This window comes from Gossypium hirsutum, chromosome A10, assembly GCF_007990345.1.
Source record: "Gossypium hirsutum isolate 1008001.06 chromosome A10, Gossypium_hirsutum_v2.1, whole genome shotgun sequence".
Lineage (NCBI taxonomy): Eukaryota > Viridiplantae > Streptophyta > Magnoliopsida > Malvales > Malvaceae > Gossypium > Gossypium hirsutum.
This window is the reverse complement of record NC_053433.1, coordinates 64,415,686-64,438,895: the sequence shown is the minus strand read 5'-3', so window position 1 is coordinate 64,438,895 and position 23,210 is coordinate 64,415,686. Positions and strand designations below refer to the sequence as shown.

At 33.6% G+C, this 23,210-nt stretch overlaps 1 protein-coding gene across 1 annotated transcript; it reads left to right on the top strand.

The window, feature by feature from the left end:
• The first annotated feature begins 11,281 nt into the window (after nt 1–11,281).
• On the top strand, nt 11,282–21,552 carry LOC107896039 (putative F-box protein PP2-B12). The gene is made up of 4 exons (XM_016821194.2): nt 11,282–11,361; nt 19,459–19,708; nt 20,283–20,401; nt 20,842–21,552. Exons 1-4 carry the CDS (start codon nt 11,282–11,284, stop codon nt 21,242–21,244), a joined length of 852 nt encoding a protein of 283 aa, XP_016676683.2. The 3' UTR covers nt 21,245–21,552.
• The last annotated feature ends 1,658 nt before the right edge of the window (nt 21,553–23,210 follow it).

Genomic DNA, 23,210 nt, shown 5'->3' with positions numbered 1-23,210 from the left:
TTCGGCTTTACAAGCTCGCTCGACAAGTACTACGAACTCTCGTATTTCAAGAATGCCAACGAACATTTTTATATCTTCATTCAGCCCATCCTCGAAGCGTTTACACATGATAGCCTCGGACGAAACACATTCCCGAGCGTATCTACTAAGTCTAACAAATTTTCGCTCGTAATCAGTAACTGACATAGAACCTTGCTTAAGCTCAAGAAATTCCTTCCGTTTTTGATCAACAAATTTTTGACTGATATACTTTTTCCGAAACTCAGTTTGGAAAAACTCCCAAGTTACTTGCTCTCGGGGCACAACAGAAGTCAGAGTACTCCACCAATAGTAGGCAGAATCACGTAGCAAGGAGATAGTACACTTTAGGCACTCATCGGGTGTGCAAGATAGCTCGTCGAGTACCCGGATAGTGTTGTCCAACCAAAATTCAGCTTGCTCGGCATCATCGCTGTCCGTAGCTTTAAATTCAGTAGCCCCATGTTTTCGGATTCTGTCAACTGGGGGCTTATTTGACCTTATTTGGTCAGTTTTCGGAGGTATTGTAGGTGCGGGGGTTGTATTAGTCGGGAATGGAGGTTGTGGAACAGCCGTATTAGTTCGAATGTATTGGTTGAACCAATCATTCATCACGTTATAGAAAGCTTGTCTAGCTTCATCATTCGGATTACTAGCATTAGGTTGAGAGTCCGCCGGCGTTGTCCCTTGTGCGGGAGCAGGCGCTACACTCTCAAGATCATCAGCTACCGCTCGGTCGGGATCGAGATCCATTACTATAAATAAACACATTTGCAAATGTCAGAAATCACCACACTATCAAATAATCACATAAAATGGCATGTATAGCTAGACCCAACGCATTACGGTAGTCCTAGAATCGACTAAATCGTAGCTCTGATACCAATAAAATTGTAACACCCCGTACCCGAGACCGTTGCCGGAGTCGGACACGAGGGGTTCACAGACTAAATTCGCTTACTATCGCAGTCCATTTTAAAAATTTCCAGGCAGTTGGCTAACTGCGTCACTGTCACCTTAAAAATCATATCTTGAGTTTCACAACTCAAAAATCAGTTTCATAATTTTTCCCTGAAACTAGACTCATATTCCCATCTACATATTTTTTTCTAGAATTTTTGGTCAGGCCAATTAGTACAGTTTATTAGTCAAAGTCTCCCATGTTACAGGGATTGACTACTCTGACCTTTGCGAATTCCGACTTGGATATCTCCCTGGACAGAGCTTCAATACTGATTCCGTTTGTTTATATAGAAACTAGACTCATAGAGGAATCTATACATATATGGCATGACTCCTAATTATCTCTGGTTAATTTATAATGAATTTCCAAAGTCGGAATAGGGAATCCAGAAACCGTTCTGGCCCTATCTCACGAGAACCAGAATATCTCTTAACATACTGTCCATATGATCATTTTGTTACTTTCCTATGAAAATAGATTCATCAAGGTTCGTTTACATAATTTATTCACTATTTAATTCCATTCATACTATTTTTAGTGATTTTCCAAATATACATCACTGCTGCTGTCAGCATCTGCCTTTAAGGTAGACTTTACCTATTTCATAGTTTCCATGATTCAACTAGCCCTTTTAGCATAAATAGCACAAATTATGATAGTGATTAACCATTCCCATGGCCAATCCTTGTTAAGCATATATGCACACCTCTCAATAACCATATCCATACCAAATGATTATAACATTATGCTCAAACATATATAAGCCATTTTCGCATGGCTATCCAAAATTATACAAATCCAAAGGGTCCATGACTCACAACAAAAAGGGTAGTCCTACACATGCCATTTCGAAGTTCAACCAAAATTGTACCAAAAGGGGGCCTTGATAGTGTGGGCGACTTCGACTTCAAAATCCTGAGTCCGATAGCTGAAGAACCAAAATCTATAAAACAGAGAATCAAAGAAACGGAGTAAGCATTAAATGCTTAGTAAGTTTTGAGCAAAGAGTTTAGACACAACCAAAGTATAGCATTCATGTAGCTAAACGGATAATTTCATATGCACAAATTTTCAATATCATACTTACTTTACATTACCAACCCTTTTATTCATACACAAAGATCAACTTAGCCAAAGGCCGGTAGCTCATTTATCAACTGAGCGAATACTTATTTGTAAGGGCTCAACTAATTCAAAGCACATACGAAACATACCTCAATGTTGGGATGTTTCAAGCGTATTAACTGAAATTTTTACAGTAAGATCATTCATTCCCAAATCACGTACCTTCGGAATTTAACCGGATATAGCTACTCGTTCAAATGCCTTCGGGACATAGCCCGGTTATAGTAACTCGCACAAATGCCTTCGGGACTTAACCCGGATTTAGTAACTCGCACAAATACCTTCGGGACTTAACCCGGATTTAGTAACTCGCACCAATGCCTTCGGGCTTAGCCCGGAATTAGTATCTCGCACAAATTCTTTCGGATCTTAGTCCGGATATGGTCACTTAGCACAAAGCCTTCGGGACTTAGCCCGGACATCATTCGAATAACCATGCACATTTAACAATAAATCATGACACATTCGTATTTCATTTTCATTAGCAAAACTCAAACACAAGACACTTATCACTCTTGCCATTTCGGCTCAATAGCCACACACAAAGAGCACGATTTTGATTTGCTTAAAACATGATCTAATCAAATCATAATTTAAGCTCTATTACTCAAGAACTTACCTCGGATGTTGTCGAACGATTCCGATGGCTATTCGACCACTTTTTCCTTCCCTTTATCGGATTTAGTTCCCCTTTGCTCTTGAGCTTAATTTAACAAATAAATTGATTTAATCATTTGAGCATCGAAAAGAGGAACTCAAGATACTTAGCCCATATATTTATATACATTAGACATTAAAGTCACATACATATGAAGTCATGAATCAACTCAACATATTAACCCACACTTCTTTTTAGCCGATTGTCTAAGCCAAGATAAAAGCATCAATATGCTTGCCTCTAACCGAATACATGCAACACCAGTCTTCTTCCTATGGCCGAATATGCATGTCTATGTTGAGGTCGATTATATGCTTAATACTTCCTACAAGTATGGTTACTTGTATTGATTATATATCATCTTGTTTCAAGTTCAAAACTCGGCTAATACCCATATATACACTAGTAATCAAATACTAACATTTTGCACTTCACCTTACTACCATTTCACATCTATTTTCTACCATGGCCGAATGCATCAAGACACCATACCATTCAATTTTGGTCATGGGTTACACAAAGAACTTAATGTCTAACTCAAAAATGCCAAAAAAAAAATCCAAGATTCATCAATCACCATCACATGTATCATTACAAAGCTTTACACTTAGCATGCAAATGACATCAACACAAATCCACCTTAGCCGAAACTTAACTCATCTTCATGCCTCATCACCACAACATCAAACATCAACCAAGAAGACAACACCCATGGCCGAATATCATCTCCATCTCATAGCAAAGATTTAAACCATGGGCTAGGTAGAACTCAAACTAACAACTAAAAACATGCATGAATCTCAAGGACAACATCAAACATACCTTGGTCTAGCAAACCACCATAGCCGATTTTCTCAAGCTCTTCCCCTTCCTTTCTTTCCTCTATTCGGCCAAAGATGTTCAAGAATGAACACTTTTTTTTGTTTTCTTTCTTCAATTCACGGCAATGGGGGGGAAACATGGATAAGACAATTTTTTTCATCATCATTTACCTTTCCATTATTATTTATTACCCATACTCCTTATTTTATTTTATTGTTTGCTCCCATGATGCACCAACACAACATGTCTATGACATGTTTTGCCCATCTCCCTTTGTCCATCCTAATGTCATGGTCGGCCACTACTAGATGGGGGAAAATTGACATGCAAGTCCCCCCTTTTTCAACATGCACTAATAGGTCCTTATGTTTTGATCTATCACATTTCAAAAATGTCACACATAAGTCCTATTGACTAAATTCACATGCAATTTACTAAATCGAAGCTTAAAATTTTTCACACATTTATTTTAGACAATAAATATCATATTCAAATAATTTGGTGACTTGGTTTAGCGGTCCCGAAACCGCTTTCCGACTAGGGTCACTTTAGGGTTGTCACAACCCGTTACCCCGGATTGATGATTTATTTGATCAGCTGAAAGGTGCTACTATGTTTTCAAAGATTGATCTTCGATCAGGTTATTATCAGTTACGGGTAAAGGAGTCAGATGTGCCAAAAATAGCCTTTAGAACTAGATACAGGCATTATGAGTTTCTAGTTATGCCGTTTGGGCTAACTAATGCACCTGGAGTATTCATGGATTTGATGAACCGGATATTCAGACCGTACTTAGACAGATTTGTAGTAGTATTCATTGATGATATTTTGGTTTATTCTCGGGATGAAGAAGAACATGCAGAACATTTGAGAATTGTGTTGCAAATTCTACGAGAGAAGCAGTTGTATGCTAAATTCAGTAAATGTGAATTTTGGCTTCGAGAAGTGGGTTTTCTTGGACACATTGTATCTGCCGAAGGCATCAGGGTAGATCCAAGTAAAATCTTAGCTATCGTCAATTGGAGTCCACCGAAGAATGTATCTGAAGTTAGAAGTTTCTTGGGTTTAGCTGGTTATTATCGGAGATTTGTACAGGGATTCTCTATGATAGCTTCTCCAATGACTCGATTATTATAGAAAGGTGTAAAGTTCGAATGGACTGATGAATGTCAACAAAGTTTCAACCGATTGAAAGACCTATTAACGAAAGCACCTATATTAGTGCAGCCTGAACCGGGTAAGGAATTTGTTATTTACAGTGATGCCTCATTAAATGGTTTAGGTTGTGTTTTGATGCAAGAAGGTAAAGTAATAGCCTATGCTTCAAGACAACTTAAACCACATGAAAGAAATTACCCAGTACATGATCTTGAATTAGCTGCTATTGTATTTGCGCTGAAGATATGGCGGCATTTCTTGTACGGTGAGAAATGTCATATTTATACTAATCATAAAAGCTTGAAATATTTGATGACACAGAAAGATTTGAATTTGAGACAGTGCAGGTGGCTTGAACTAATAAAGGACTATGATTTGATTATTGATTACCATCAGGGTAAGGCTAATGTTGTAGCTGATGCTTTGAGCCGAAAATATCTGTTTGCTTTACGAGCTATGAATACCCGGTTATCATTGACTGATGATGGTTCAATCCTAGCTGAATTGAGAACTAAACCGACATTTTTACAGCAAATATGTGAGGCTCAGAAGAATGATGAGAAGTTACAGGTTAAACGGGCACAGTGTGAGTCAGGTAATGATTCTGAATTTCAGATTGGTTCTGATGATTGTTTATTATTTAGAGGTAGGGTATGTGTACCTCAGAATTCAGAGCTCATACAGAAGATTCTACGCGAGGCACACAGTAGTACTATGTCTGTACATCCGGAGAGTAATAAAATGTATAATGATCTGAAAAAGATGTACTGGTGGTCGGGAATGAAACGTGATATCTCTGAGTTTGTATCAAGGTGTTTAATATGTCAACAAGTTAAAGCTGAACATCAGGTACCTTTGGGGTTACTTCAGCCAATTACTATACCGGAATGGAAATGGGAAAGAATCACTATGGATTTTGTATCGGGGCTACCTTTGTCTCCGAGGAAAAAAGATGCTATTTGGGTGATTGTTGATCGATTAACAAAGTCAGCTCACTTTATTCCGATACGTATGGATTATTCTTTAGATAAACTAGCTGAATTGTACATATCTGAGATTGTCAGGTTACATGGAGTGCCTGTCTCCATTATATCAGATAGAGATCCCCGATTTACGTCTCGTTTCTGGGTCAAATTGCAAGAAGCCTTGGGTACTCAGTTGTATTTCAGCACTGCATTTCATCCTCAGACAGATGGTCAATCTGAGCGTGTAATTCAAGTATTGGAAGATATGCTCCGATGTTGTATACTAGAGTTTGAAGGTAATTGGGAGAGGTATCTACCTTTGATTGAATTTGCTTACAGTAACAGTTATCAGTCTAGTATTAAAATGGCTCCGTATGAAGCTTTGTATGGTAGAAAATGTAGAACATCGTTATATTGGACAGAGCTCAGTGAAAGGAAGATACATGGGGTTGATTTGATCTGGGAAACAGAAGAAAAAGTAAAGGTTATTCGAGATAGTCTAAAAGCAGCTTCTAATTGTCAAAAATCATATGCCGACCTTAAGCGAAAAGAGATTGAATTTCAAGTCGGTGACAAGGTATTTCTGAAAGTGTCTCCTTGGAAGAAAGTTCTTCGATTCGGTCGAAAGGATAAATTGAGTCCAAGATTTATCGGGCCATATGAAATCATAGAAAGAATTGGACTGGTCGCTTATCGATTGGCATTACCACCGGAACTTGATAGAATCCATAATGTTTTTCATGTATCTATGTTACGACGATATCGATCAGATCCTTCACATGTTATTTCTCTGATAGAAGTAGAGATTCAACCGGATATGACTTACAGTGAAGAACTGGTCAAGATATTGGCACGAAAGACAAAAGAGCTTAGAAATAAAAAGATAAATTTGGTGAAAGTATTGTGGCAAAAGCACGGGATTGAGGAAGCAACATGGGGAACCGGATGAGGCAATGAGGAAACAATACCCAAACCTCTTTACTGGTAAGATTTTCGAGGACGAAAATCCTTAAAAAGGGGGGGAGAGTTGTAATGGCCTAAATTCAAAGTTATCGGAACAATGGTTTCGTAATCATAGATCCGATTTAAAGAGAAATTTATTTCAATATTTTTGCTTGAAAATTGATATGATAGGAAAATCGTATGAAAATATTGATAGGAAAATTTTATCGATTTAGTGATTAGTTAGAAAAAAATTTATTGAAGAAATTGGGTAAAATAAGGTATCGGGACCTCAATCTCATAAAACTGAGTCAAAAATAATTTTATAAATATTTATGAAATGTTATTAATGTGGTATTAAAATTTCGTTAGGAAATTTTAATGTTTAGGTAGTCAATTAAATGAAAAGGACTAAATTGTAATAGGTGTAAAAGTTGCTAGAGTGATTAAATAGCTTAAGAGTCTAATGAGAAAGGATTTAAAAGGCAATTAGACCCAAAAGTTATTTGGGGTGGACGGCAGGGGTATGAAATCAGCGGAAAAATTGATAAATTAAGGGTAAAATTGGAATATTGCAAAATTAACTAAATAAAACTAGGACTAAATAGGAAATATCTAGATTTCTCTTCATTTCTCTTCAATTCTAGCAGCTAAAAATGCCATAGGAGAGTTCTCTAAGCTGGTATTTCATAATTTTTGCACCAAGTGAGTTAATCCTTGCCTTTTTCTTGTAATTTTTGTGTTTCTAAGACTTTTACAACTAGGTCCTACTATTAAATTCATTAGTTTTTTATTTCATGGATGAAATTGAAAGTCACCATGGTTGAGTGCTGTAAGTTTATGATGAAATAGAATGAAATTAAAGCTTTAATTTGTTTATGAGATGATTTTATTAGGCAATTTCAATGGAAATTGATTTTTAGGACCTAATTGTGAAAATGTTTGGAATTAAAGTCTATTGCTCAAATTCTGATTCCTAAAGGTTGTAAACTAGTTTAAGGTGATAGAATAAAATGTTAATTGGGAAAAATCAGCTCAATTGAGAGGCTAATTGAGTAGGGACGAAATTATCATTTATTAAAAGCTTAGGGGGAAAATGGTAATAAACAGCTTGCACTAAAACAGTTTGGACAGCAACAGTAGACTAACTTTGAAAAATCACCAAAAATTGTAGGAATCGAATTAGAAGATGAAAAAATATGGAATTAAATCTTATTGAGTCTAGTTTCTCATAGAAGAAATATTGTAAGCAATGGATTTGTAAATTTTGAGATATAATGAATTTTGTGAGACAAGGTCAGAATGAATTCGGGTTCCCCTGTTCTGACTTTGAAAAATTATAAAAAATTGAATAAAAATAATTAGGGACTTCAATTTATATGTATAGAATTTTTAAAGAGTCTATTTTTAATAGAAACAAACAAGAACATCATTTGAATTCTGTATAAATAGATAATTTATTTTTAGTGAAGAAGGGTCAGAACTATTAGACAACAGAACAGGGGTGACTTTGAAGAATAAACTTTACTGATTGGATAAACCAAAAATTCTGAAAATTTTATCGTAAAATTATATATGAGTCTGGTTTCAGGGAAAATTAACGGATCTTAATTTGGAGTTCCGTAGCTCAAGTTATAAATAATTTAGTGACTATGACTCAAGTAGACAGCTTTGAATGAACTATAAATAATAGTTGAATTATAGAGAATGTTGCATATGAACATGAAATGTATTAAATTGATAATTAAATTTATTTATTTAGATCCAGAAGATTCAAATACGAAGCTAGATCGAGGAAAGGAAAAAGTTCGGGATTAGTAGATTTTTACTATTTACAAACAAGTATCAAGGTAAGTTCGTGTAACTTGAATTATATTCTTAAATGCTTGAAATGCATGTTTTTTATATGAATATGATTTGAATGTTCATTATATGGAAATTTATGAAACATTGATATATTTGATAAAATGGGAAGAAATCCCGTTTGAATGAAAGGAAAATTCGATGGATCTCTGAAAAGGAATTGATGGTAAAAAGGATCTAGCCCAGATGGGTGATCCTATCCTGATATAGCCCTCCCGAAGAATATGTGTAAAATGGATTTAGCCCGGACGGGTAATCCGAATTAGGGTCTGAATTTAGCCTGGACTTGTAATTCAGATCCAAGCTCATTAGAGTAATTGTCGTTGCAGGGGATTTAGCTTGGACTGGTAATCCCGACAATACTCTATGAGTTTATATTGCAGGGGATTTAGCCTGGACTGGTAATCCCGCTGCAAGGTTGAGGTTCGCGGGAGTGTGCTCTCTGAAATGGATATGTACGCACATGAATATGAATTGACGGACCCGGAATTGTACACTAAATGTGTACCTCTGAAAATCCATCGAAATTCCGATAAATTCAACGGGATAAATATGGAAAAATAACAAGGAAATGGAAATCATGGTATTGACGAGCTCATTAATAATGGTATATATATTATTGGTACATGAAAATTATTGTACTAACTTGAATGTTGAGTTTGTGCATGTTAAGGTAATAATGCATTGAATGGATATATGAATGTTTATTATATTGTATTGAAAATATTAGGTAAGTATAATTCTTGTTACATGAGCTTACTAAGCACGAAGTGCTTACCCCGTTTCCTTTTTCCCTGTTTTGTAGTGTTAAAAGCTCGGAGGTCGGATTAGGTCGGAGACACATCACACTGTCAACCTCAGGACTTCAGTATATAAAGAAACTTTATTTTGGAAATCAATGGCATGTATAAGCTAACAAAGTAAATGTTAACGTGAAATGACTGTAAAGTTAGCCATTAGTATGGTTAACAAACCTGGTTATAGATATGTGATGACGTTATCTTATATAAATGCATGAATCTATCATGAAAATATGTTGAATTGATTTGGTTGATGTGGATTGGTCTCGATTTAATCTTACAGGGAGGGTTAGATATTTATAAAAGGGCTATATTGAATAAAAAAAATTAATTCGTAAACTCCGGTAATGCCTCGTACCCTATTCCGGCAATGAATACGGGTAGGGGTATTACAACAACGAATTCTTTGATCTCAAAAATCCCGACTAACTTCAAACCATCCTCAAATCTTTTGCACATTATTGCCTCAGTAGATACACATTCACAAGCATATTGACTCAATCTTACAAATTCTCGCTCGTATTCTGTAACAGACATACAACTTTGTTTAAGCTCCAAAAACTCTTTACGTTTATGGTCGATAAATCTCTGACTGATGTATTTCTTCTGGAATTCAGCTTGAAAGAAATCCCAGATAACTCGCTCACTCGGAACTACCGATATTAAAGTTTTCCACCAGTGATACGATGTATCTCTCAAGAGTGAAACAACACATTTTATTCATTCCTCGAGATTCAATGACAATTCATCAATACTCGTATTGTGTTCTCTAACCAGAACTCGGCCCTTTCAGCATCATCATTCATTGTAGCTCGAAACTCTTCAGCCCCATATTTTCTAATCTTATCTACCGGAGGCTTACTTAACTGAACCGGATTCAGTTATGGCATAGCAGGAGCTTGTGGAGGATTAACCGGGGGTGAGGATTGTTGTACAACCAGATTGGTTCTAATATATTGGCTAAACCAATCATTCATCATTTGATAGAAGGCTTGTCTAGCCCTACTATCTCGGCTACTCGTAGCCGGTCTAGAATTGGATGGCCCCGTCCCTTGCGAAGGTGTAGGTGCATTGCTTTCGACATCATCTATTACGGCTCGTTCGGGATTTATTTGCTATATAAAAGCACATTTTCAATGTTAGGATTCATCACACTATTGCAATTCATAAATATGACATGTATAGCTAGACTCACATATGCTATGGTAGTCCTAGAACCGACTAAACCATAACTCTGATACCAAGAAATGTAACACCCCTAACCCTTAGCCATCGCCGGAATAGGTTAAGAGGCGTTACCTGACTTGTAACTCAATTCAGAACAATCATATATCAAATAACATCTCATTTCAATAAATATAAGTCATTCTTATTCAATATGAACTTAAATCAAGCATACAAAGCCTAAATCATGCATTCGGAACCAAATCGGTAACAAATGGAAGTTCAGAACTTAGAAAAATTTTAACTTTTCAAGTGTCACACGCTCGTGTGAACAGGCTGTGTGCCTCACATGGCATTAGATACGCTGTGTGTCTAAGCCGTGGCGAATACATATTGACTTTTCCACGCGGCCACAAGACACGCCTGTGTGTCAGGCCGTGTGAAAATTAGAGAGGCTACTAACTTGGCCACACGGCTGACCACAAGCCCGTGTGACACACACGACCAATAGACAAGCCCGTGTGTCTAGGCCATGTCAAAACTAGAGGGTATACTGATTTTAATTCGTAGGGTACCCTAAGGGACACACAGCTGTGTAACGTGACCGTGTGTCACACACGACTAAGACACACGCCTGTGTCTCTGCCCGTGTGGACAAAAATAGGCCATTTGAATAGCCAACGTGCCACCCCAATTGGGTCAAACCTACAAGCACCAAACCAAGCATATATACACAACAACTTCAGCCAATTTCTATACCAAACCATACATCATTCATGCCATAACATTATCAACCATTTGCATGCTCATAAACTCAACTCAATTGTGTCAAAACATAAGAACAAATCATATCAAACATATAGTTTCATCATCTCTGAACTCATGACCAAATCTCATACCAAAACTTGCCAAACTTACCATTTCTCTTAGCCATTCATGAACACATCAAATAGATCATCTTGCATCACATTTCATATACCAAAATCAAAAACATAAACACAATCATATCAAACCATATCACATGGCTAAATATAAACATTACAAAACCTATCCAAAGTACTTCTAGCCTATACATGCCATACTTTGCTATATACAATTTCAAAAGGTACCAAAATGAGATTCGATAGTGTGGTGACGATCCTCGACGATCTCCGAGCTCATAGCAACTTCGATATCTATAAAACAATGTAAACACACACAAAGTAAGCTTTCAAAAGCTTAGTAAGCTCGTACTAAATATCACCAACAGCTTATAAAATATAAAACATCAACACATAAACACTTATTAGTTCTCAATTTATCTATCAATTCTATGCCAACACAATTCATATGTTTATACCAATCCACGAACTTCATTTACATAATATCATCTACTACATAGGTATCGTACATACCTGAACCTTCCCGTATTTATTCGTTTTCATTCTCATCTCTCGTCCAGATATTTTAAAACTTTCCAAAGATTATTCATGCTTTAAGCATTCGCACACTTAGTGCTTTAAGGTTTAGCCAAAGCTAAATTGATTTCGCACACTTATTGCCATCTCAATTAACCGAAGCTATCTCGGTATCGCACACTTAGTGCCTCATACAGCCGAAGCTATACCATTTCGCACACTTAGTGCTATTTATAGCCGAAGCTATTTTGAATCACACACTTAGTGCCAAATGCAGTTTATTTATCATCGTATTCGATGATAATCAAATACATACACAATTTATGTATAATCAAAGTATCAAAAATATACTTGTAACATCATGTATCACGTACGAACTTACCTCGTATTCGAAATTGCTGACTCGGATTGTCTACTCTATAACCTTCGAATTCCCTCGGTCTAAATCCGAATTCCTCTTTTCTTGATCTATGTGTATTCAAAATTTACCCTTTTATTCACCAAATAATTCAAATCAATCCATAAACGTTCATTTAGAGCATTTTACAATTTAGCCCTCACATTTTCACATTTTGATACTTTAGTCCGTAATTCACAAAATCACAAAATACACATAATTTGCATATACTCATGCTTGGCCAAATTCTCCTAGTACTCATACTGTCCACACATTTCATTTATTTCACATTTTAGTCCTTCAATTTACAAATTTCACAATTTAGCCCATTTTACTCAAAATCACCAAAAATTCAAAGACAATATATATCAACCCAACATATATCTTTTTTTTCCAACAACTAACATCACAAAGCTCATAATTTTATCAATGGAACATTTCAAAATCATCACAAAAATTAGAAATTGAGACATGGGTTTGATAGTATTCGAAGCAATGATTACTAAAACGTAGAAATTATCAAAAACCGATCAAAACACATACCTTAATCAAAGATTACAAGTGTCGAACCCTAAACAAACTTTTCTCTTTTCTTTTCTTGTATTTTCGGCCAATGATGAACATAAAATGATTCATTTTCAAGCATTTGTTTTATTATTATTAAAATATTAATTAAATTCTCATTTTACCCTTTGTTGTAAAACTATTAAAACATTAATACCAATGTCACAAATGTCCATTAACCATATAAATTGCATATTAACCACATAAGGACCTCTCAAATAATAAGCCAAATCAAATAGGCACTTTTAACATATAACAGGCAACTTTTATATTTTACGCGATTAGGTCCTTTTTCAAAATTAAGCACACAAACATTCGAATTTTCATACGAGACTTCCACACATGTCAATCATATAATAAGTACGGAAAATAATATTAAAATATTTTTTGACTCAGATTTGTGGCCCCGAAACTACTATTCCGACTAGGATCTAAACCAGACTGTTACAATTTAACTTTTATTCATTATATAAATTCATTTTAATAGAATAAAAATTATTATTTCTAGGAATGATAAATTTTATTTAATTAAATGTTTTAATGTATAAATGTGAAAAAATCTTATAAATAATAAATTAAATAAAAACCAACAGCCGTAATCAATATATAAAACCAAGAAATCTGAAGGTCCAATATATTTAAATCTTTTTATTTTTCTCTTTCAGGCCAGGTTACATTTGGTTCAAACTTATCTCAGGTCCAGGAGCCAATCCTCTAAAACCTAAAATTTTCCCATGCATAGAGACATCATCAAACATCAAAATTTGCCCTTTTCTTTCTTTAATCCTTATTTTTCTATATTTGCATGCATGTTATGACTCAAAGTCCTGTATTTACACATTCTTACATCAATTCGTTAAAGGAAAATAGACGCATGACATCGAAAATTATCTTTGATTAAGAAAGTAAAAATATCATTTGTAGTAAAAATATCATTTGTTCAGATTTGGTTCTAAAATTAACAAATTAAGTTTGAATAACTTGAGTGTCAAATTAATTGACCCAAATCTAAAATGACCAAAATTCTGAATAATTTGAATTCGAAATGACTTTACTTGAATCAAAATTAGTCAAAACCAAAACAACTCAAACTTGAAAACTATTTGAAACTTTTTAAGCTCAATCTAAGATCAATCAAATCCACTCAGTTGATAAATCTAGACATAATAGATGAATATATGGTCTAGAGATAGTAGGAAAGAGTATCATTGAGCCAGGTCTAGATCGAATTCTATTTATAATTAAATTTAAACTATAAATATCTTTTATTAATTGAGTGAAATTGGATTGACTCGAAATGAACGAGTTACTCGACCTACCAAAAATCTAAATAAGAATCTTGGTGTTATTATTGGAGGAATTTAACTTGGAGCTTCTATGCTGTTCAAAACATCAAATGTAATCATGTTCCCTTATTTGGTTTTGTTGCAAGAAATTCTTCATCTCAAGCAAACACTGTCGCCATTGCTTTTACGTGGAAAAGAGTCGAGTTCACCTTCAATTAGGGGCGTGAATGTTATTTCACATGTTTGGGTTGCCTTCTTTTCTATGTCAAGTAGTGTAAAATATATTCATGGTCAATGCTTCCGTTCCTCTTTCTTATTGCATAATTCCACCTCAACTGGATTTAGATTTTTAAAATAGAATTAATTTATTTTATGGATACCTACTTTAGTAGTAGTTTGAGATTCGTACAAATATTTGATTTTTTTTTTTTGGTAAATACAAAGAAGGGTATGCCTCAAAGCATCTTATTGCATATTCTACGTAGCACCTACAGCTTCCTCATATAGAATTACCTTTACACAAACACGTGGATTAACAAAGTATTGCAATACTGCTTTCCTCGATCCCTTTTGCCAGGCTATATTAAGGCCATCAACCACTGCCCAAAGTTCTACTTGGATCACATTAAAAGTGCGCACATTTCTACTATACTCGACTATCAACCTGCCACGGCTATCCTCAACTACTCAACCCGCAAAAGATCTTCTAAGAGCTTCTTTTCTTGCACAACCATATTAATTTTCAATCAATCCTCCTCCGCTGTACTCCACTGAGTTTGATTAGTCCTATTGCACAATGCTAAATTGTCACTTTACAGTCTTGCTTTGACATTTCTTGCCCAACTCACTCCTCGCTGCAACAATGTTTATTTCGAAACATTGCCTTATTCCTTGATTTCCACAATTTTCAAAAAATACTCCAAAGATCCCCACTCATAAGAACCTGCCACAAGCGAATTGAGGAACAACTTTCATATAATTTGACTTTGCTAATGTGCGGTCTCGAAGAACATGTAAACTATCTCTTGCCATGCACCACATCCAAGCAAGCCGTATCATTAGCCTTTCCTCTCTTACATCTCTCATCGTTTCTCAACAATCTATCTTTTAGTGCAATCCACAAATTGATGGACCCTTTGAGTCCCTTTAAAATGTCATATCTGCTGCCGCATCTGCTTTGGTTCTTCCCTTGATGTTTTTGCCAAATGATCGTAAGAGTTGCCCACTAAGAAGGTGCCTTGTTTAGACGATTGCCAAATGAGTATATATGTCCTTGCCCTTTCACATGGAGCACAAATACTAGAGGATAATCATTTGATAGAGATGTCACGAAAACTTATCCCACCACCGACTTCCATTTGCAATACCATATCGAAAACATAAGCAAAATCATCAAAGCCATGACCAGTTATACAATGACTACGAACTATAGGAGGGGGTTTTGGACTTACTCTATCGGACACCGGAAGTCTCAGACCATGCTAGAATATCGAGTGTTCGACAAGGTTATTAGATCAGACCAAACGAAGGCCCTAGAATAAGGGCTTTGGAACCCATTCTTAGGCCGATGAAACCACCAAAGGCATGAGATACCATCATTGGGCTCCATTGATCTCGTCACTTAGGCCATGTAGGCCCAATACTTGGGATGAAGCCCACTTGCGAAAGCGGACCCTTTAATTTTTAATTAATTTGATAAATGATTTGACACTAAATAATATTATTAATTATAAATAATGATTATTGTGAATTTAAAAATTAAAAATAAATAGAAATCTTTTTATTAGTTTACAAAAAAAAATCATTATCAATATAACAAAAGGAAATTCAATTAGTTCTTTCACTTTTTTTATGAAAAAATTAAATGTTTATAATTTTTTTCTTATATAATTATTTATAGAATATTTGGATTTTTAAAGCCATATTTTTTAACTCGGGATTTAATTTCCAATTTCAGGGACCAACTTTGAGGACTATTTTTATGTACCTTGAAGGAAATATCATATTGTTGACAATAATAGTAAATCTAAAGTTTTTTTTTTAAGATTTTTCCATTTTGTTTGGCCAAAATTTTATCAATCAAAGGTTATAAAATATTATATTTAGAAGAAAACTAATGAAAATAAAAAAGAGGAAATGAAGTTTCAAAATAAACTCATTGGTATCACGAATTGACTTGGAAAACGACTCATTAGTTGAGAGCAGTTTTTATTTTTTATTTTTGGGGGTTTTTAAAATTTATAAATGTGGAATGACTCTATTTTAAAAACTAAAAGTTTTGGTTAGAAAGTTTAAAAATCAAATTGATAGAATTTGTAAATGTGAAGAATTAAATTTATTGAATTATTTAGAATTAGGATCAAATTGATAAAATATGTAAGTATTGAGGATTAAATATGTTATTACACCAATTAGAAAAATGCTTTCATTTATCAATTTAATCGTGAGTGACCAAAACAAGAACGAATTCAAATATTAGTGCTTAAATTGAAAATTTTTAAAATTAAGTGACTAAAACAGAAACATAAACATAGTTAGGTGACTACTTGTAAAGTTTATCCATTTTTATTAAAAAAAAAGTAAACAAAATGTGGGATTTTTTTAAAAAGGAAAAGGGAATCCATTCATTGAATTCGAAAACACTTGTTTTACTATTTAGAATTATTAAAATAATTTTATACTTTTTATATTTTTTGTATTATTTTAGAGGTTTATATTTGGTCATTTTACCCAAAAAGGCCCTTTAAAAAATATAATTACGGAAATAGGCCATTTATTGGGTTTTTTATCAGATTAGGCCGTTTTCCACGAAAACGTGTCCACATAAGCGCGATTTCAGAGTACGTATCAGCAAAACGCTTCTCTAGGGGAGCGCTTTGTCCACGTCAGCAAAAAATGTGTCCTTGAGGGCACGTTTTGTTGACGTGGACAAAACGCTCCCCCAGGGAAGCGTTTTGCCCTTTTTTTTTAAGGTTAGAGTTTTATTATTTAATTGATTTAGGGTTAGGATTCTTTAAGATTTAGGGTTAGGATTTTTTAAGTTAAGGTTTTTTATGGTTTTAGAGTTTAGGGGTTTTAAGAAAAAAATTAATTGAATTGGGGTATAAATTAACTATTAATTTGAAATACTAAATATTAAATTAGAGTTTAGGGTATTAGGGTTAATTGATTAAATTAGGAATTGATTTTGGAGTTTAGGGTTAATTGATTAAATTTAGGGTTAATTGATACATAATGGTTTAAACATACTATTTTAATATTTTATTTCTTATAATATTTTAGTAAAAAACCCTTAAATAACTCTTAATATGTAAACAACAACTTGGAAATTCGATTACTTCAACATTTAGGCTTTTTTCCCTTATCAATGGCTTAGATCATTTTATTTTTGATCACAGGCTAAGTTTTTTTTACTTTGTAACAAGCTCATTTCTGATTTTTTTAATTATTAATTTCCAATATACATACACGAAAAAAAATCTCAAAGATAACATGATTGCAGCATATATACATACTGATGCTATGTTAAGTTTAAGGTTTCGAGAAAAAAATTAATTGAAGGGAATATTAAAAGAATGTTGAGAATTATGAGAGAATTGTGTGAAAAATAAATAAAGGGAAAGTAAGTTTGAGAGAATTATAGAAATTGTGAGAGATTTGTGTGAAAAAATGATTTGGCGAGGTTTTATAACTTTTTTTTTGGACCGTTGGAAGCTAACGGTCAAATTTTTGGCCGTTACACTGGCAAAACGCTTCCCTAGGGGAGCGCTTTGTCCACGTCAACAAAGCGCACCTTCAAGGACGCGGTTTTTGCTAACGTGGACAAAGCGCTCCCCCAAGGAAGCATTTTACTGACGTGAACACTAAATTGCACTTACGTGGACGCGTTTTCATGAAAAATGGCCTAATCTAGTAAATAACCCAATAAACGGCCTATTTTCGTAATTATATTTTTTAAAGGGTCTTTTTGGATAAAATGACCTTTATATTTAAAGTTTGTGAATTTTTTTTCAACAATAAAAAATATATATTTTATTATTTAAGTGATAATTCGTACTATCAAAGTGTGTTGCGGCCACAACACATCTTATAATTGGATTTCTGCGCAAACAGGACATTGAGATGGACTTGGCGTTTGGCATCTCTTCAAATGTTCCTTTACTCCAACCATAGAATAGTTTTTTGATATGCCAAAAAATATATATTTTGACTTTTGAAAGTCATCTAATATTTTTAAGAGGAATTAGAATAAATTTTCAAAAACATTAAGAATACAACTGTATTATATTAATTTATAATATCATAATTTTAAAAGTATAGATTACTTTTAGCTAAAACTTTGCTTGCTTTGTGACATAGAATTTAAAAATAATTATCATTGGTTTTGATGATATCAGGTTTTTTTGACATAATTTCTATAATTACTTATAATTCTTTTTTAACTCATAAATAGAAAGATAATGTGTTTCAGCGCACTCGAACTCATATTCTCTTGCATTAACAACAATACTCATGTCAATCAAATTAAAACTCAATCGACCCATCATCATCAATCTTGAAAGGAATTAATTTGATAAATTTAAATATTTTGTGAGAAAGATTTGACATTTTAGCGGTTCTAGGAAATAATTATATTTTTGAAAGAAACAATTATTAATATTTTGATAATAATTTTTATTTCTAAAGAAAATTGTCCATTAAACAGAAAAGTGATTCCACGAAAAAGAATAATTAAAATTTCGATTTAAGAGATTTAATGATTAAAACTTCAATTTAAGAGATTTAGTTTCGATTTATATATAAAAAAGAGAGGTAGCCCTCTATATAAGATTTCATTATTAATTTTGATAGGATTTTACTCTCAATTCTATAAGTATGTAAGTGAGTTTTATAAAAAAATAATAGATTTCTAAGTTTTTAAAAAATAATAAATTACTTTTTGAATGCCCAAGACAGCTAATTATGCGCAATAATTCAATTATGAATCTATTCAACTTGTTTGCGAAACAGGAAAACAAAACTCTCTAATATTTGACCAATATAAAATTTCAATTATCTTTAAATATAATTTTAATGTCAAAATTGAATAAAGTAATGGAAATTGAAGTTGTAAGTAAGTTGAGGTTAACCTAAAAAAAGCCACGTCATTGGATATATTAATTGAAAATTGAAAGTATCCTAACGTGCCCGATTGTCTCAAGTAGAATGCAAAATAACATAAATGTGGCAGAAAAGTGAAGATACAGAAAACAATTTATAAAAATCATGCTTCTTGTTTCTTTTCCACATTTAATTTATTCTCCGACTCAAACAACCATATGGAGATTACAAAGGTGTTACCCGATGACTGCATATCTCTCATCATATCCTTAACTTCGCCTCGAGACGCCTGTCGAATGGCCCTTCTTTCTCATGCCTTCAACTCAATTGCAGACTCCAATGCTGTATGGCAGATGTTTCTGCCCCTTGATTATATTCATATCATTTCTAATTCATCGTCGCCTCCGTCGTTGCTCTCATTGCCCAAGAAGGACCTTTATTTCAGTCTATGTTATCATCCCATTCTTACTCATAATGGTGATATGGTAAGTCCTACTCAACTTATTTTCCATTTCTCTGCTACCAACTTATACTTCTATAATTTTTTTGGTACATAAGAAGAAGCAGCAGGAAATTTGAATTATTTTTATTTAATACTTAAAATTATCTATAATATTTTTTGGATTCAATCATCATATAAAAAAATAAATATACTTTAACACGTTCGAACTTTAACACGTTCGAACCTGCATTCCCTATAACTAATTCCCTATAACTAATGACAGGATCATATTAAACGTGTTAAAATACCCTCACTATAAATTATTGTTGATGGAAGGAGTGTCCAAATAAAACTAACATACGTATCCAAATCAAAGTTGTCTACACTCTAACAGTCACATAATTAATTTCTATTGGAGATGACGTGGATCGCAATTAGGGATGAAAAAGTAAATAAAATCCGGTTGTTTTTATCTGGACATTCCATTTTCATGAATTTAAATTTTAGTAAAACATATATACAATTTAATTAGGACCTCGTTCTTTTGCTCCATGTGCCCCTTGTCTGAATCATTGATAATGTTGCCCATTTTCCTTTTCCCGTGTATCTTGAAATAGAAGTTTCAACTAGAGAAGGAGAATGGAAAGAAGTGGTATATGGTAGGGGCAAAAGCACTTTCAATTCAATGGGTTGATACACCTCGCCACTGGACTTGGATATCACTACCAGACTCTAGGTTTGTTCTTAACGCTTTTCCTTTATTTTTAACATGTGAAATGAAAGAGATCAATACATTTCTTTATTTTTTTTTATATTAAAATAAATATATAAATTTTACATTGGGAGGATGGGTTTATGTACATAGAGTTCAAATTCTAGGCATGATGTAAATGGACTCTATACTCATACAAAACAATAGCTTATTGCCGCCATACTCTTTATTTCTTTCCAAGCTTCTAATCACTCGGTACAAAATTGCATTTGTCTTGATACGGAATTTTTATTAGAAGTACAACTTAACTTTTTTAATAGGGGTTACCTTACCAATTCTTTAAATAAATAGGACAAAAGTTGATCTAATTTCTGTTACAAGAGCTTTTTATGTTACTTTTACGACAAATCAATTGAAAGTGTGTATTATTTTATTATCTTATTGTAAGATGCATATGATGACAGGTTTTGTAGGGTTGCTAAGCTTAAGAATGTGGGGAGGCTGGAAATAAAGGGAAAGGTTAAGCTGAGCACCCTATCTTCCAACACAAACTATGCAGCATACTTTGTGTTTAAGCTTGTGAGAGACAGATATGGTTTCAGGCATACACCTGTGGAGTTGGATGTCAGCATTGAGGGAACAGCGGCAGGAGAAGTGCATAGTGTAATCCTAGACCCACCACGAAATATGCCACAGCAAGCTAAAGAGAGGGCAGATGGGTGGTTGGAGATTGAAATGGGGGAGTTCTTCAATCGATTTGAAGATGATAAGACTGTGGAATTTAGTCTACGGGAAGACCATGATGATCAACCAAAACGAGGCCTTATTGTCCAAGGAATTGAGCTTAGACCTAAACATAATAGGTAGCTTGCATTGCTTTGTAATTTAGGTTGGCTTCTCATTCATTATGTATGTCATATTGTCATCTATATAGTTTTATTATCAAATTAAGTTTGCCTTAGATCAAATATGAATAATACTTTGAAAAAGAAATGAAAAGTCAAAACTATAAATAATGAGAGGATAATTCAAGTTCTTTGGGTAGTAGACAAGGAGCTAATCTTCACAAATTGCATTTTTGCTCATGAATATCCCTTTAAACAGTGTGTTGAAATTGGTCCACGGAAACCTCATGTAACTTAAATTTTATTTGTTGATAAAAATATTAGAAAGGAGTTGCTATGTGTACAAGACTTTGAATCCAATTTATTTGGTAAATGTGAAAATTAAGATATTTTTAAAATATTAAATAAAAAGTAGAAATTCTATCATACGCATATACATAAATGAGAAGGGATCGTATGAAACTGTGATTCCACATCATCCTTATCCCTTTTCAATGGAAGTATGACTAATCAAATTTTTCTTTCTGATTTTCAGCTTTTTCCACTTGAAAAAAATTCAAATCCAACTAAAAATGCTAAAGATCAGGAGGAAAAAGTTGATTTGTCATCCTCCCATTGAAAGGGATAAGGATAACGTGGAATCACAGTTTCATACAATCTATTCTCATCCATAAACTATATCATTAGTCACTAAACTATGGGTAAATCACTCGGTTATTAAAATCAATGTTATATGATTTTCTCTATATACATTATTTGCACCACTTGAAAGCTCTTTTTCTCCTTTTTTACAATTCATTTCCTTTCATTAAATAACTTTGGATGTCATGAATTTTTTAACCAAAATTCAAACAACTATTTTATTTGATATTCGATATTGACTATAATATCAACTTGGATCTAAGGTAGGGGCGAAGCCAGAAAATTTTTTTAGGGGGGGCGGATGAAATTTTAATTTTTTATAGTTTATATTTTTATAATTTATAAAGGATTAAATTGAATTTTTATAATTTTAGGAAGGGCCAAAGTGCAATTTTACCTTTACTAATTTAAAATTTTTAAAAAAATTTAAGGGCCTAAAATAAAATTTTCCATTTTAGGGGGGTCCAGGGCCCATGCCAGCCCCCTGGCTACACCCCTGATCTAAGGTATATTTTTCTACTTATCAATGGATACTGATCCAACTTACCAATCATCGAATCGTCACTTGGAGTTTATTGGCAGAACTTTAAAAAAAAAAACTTAACAGCCCAGTGACATAAATAAAAACTTCTGAATAGTTCAGTGACTTAAATGAAAACTTTTAAATAATTCAATAACTAACTTGTAATTAAATGAAAAAACAAAAATTTAATCTAATTTACTTTCTTTTTAAAAAAACAGCTTTTAAGTTCCTAAAGTTCATGATGGAAGGAAATCCCCCGTCACTAACCAATTAAAATAATGCCACGTCCTCTTTTAACAAATTTGGAAAGCAGTTTACTTTTATATAGTGCTTGTAACATCCTGAAATAAGGCCTAGTCGGAACAGTGGTTTCGGGACCACAAATCCGACATTGAAATATTTATTTTATGATTGTTATGAGGTTTAGAAAATGAGAATATGCATGTGTTAAAGTTTCATGAAGAAATTTTATGAGTAAGGTGTCCAATTGGAAAATAAGGACCAAATCGAATAAATTGTAAAACTTGGATTCTGGAAGCAATTTGTACGAAATTTCTTTAGATTATTAATTAAAAGGTATTAAAGAGAAATTTTCCCAATTTCTAAGTTTTTGGACAAAAATGGGTATGTATTGATGAAATTTTAAAGAAAGGGCTTAAGGGCATTTTGGTCATTTGGCTATTTAATGAAATAAAATGGGAAAATGAAGGCAAAAATCTGCCATTCTTCTCCTTCATCCAGCCGAAATTCTCAAGCCCTCCATAGCTAGGGTTTTCAATATTTTCAAGATCAAAAGTAAGTGCTCCCAAGCCCCGTTTTTAAT

Excerpts from the sequence above, each read along its gene's own strand:
- LOC107896039 (XM_016821194.2), top strand. The coding sequence starts at position 11,282 with ATGCTCATAAACTCAACTCAATTGTGTCAAAACATAAGAACAAATCAT. Across the intron at positions 11,362-19,458 it reads GTTTCATCATCTCTGAACTC|GTTACCCGATGACTGCATAT; the intron begins ATGACCAAATCT and ends GATTACAAAGGT. Across the intron at positions 20,402-20,841 it reads ATATCACTACCAGACTCTAG|GTTTTGTAGGGTTGCTAAGC; the intron begins GTTTGTTCTTAA and ends ATATGATGACAG.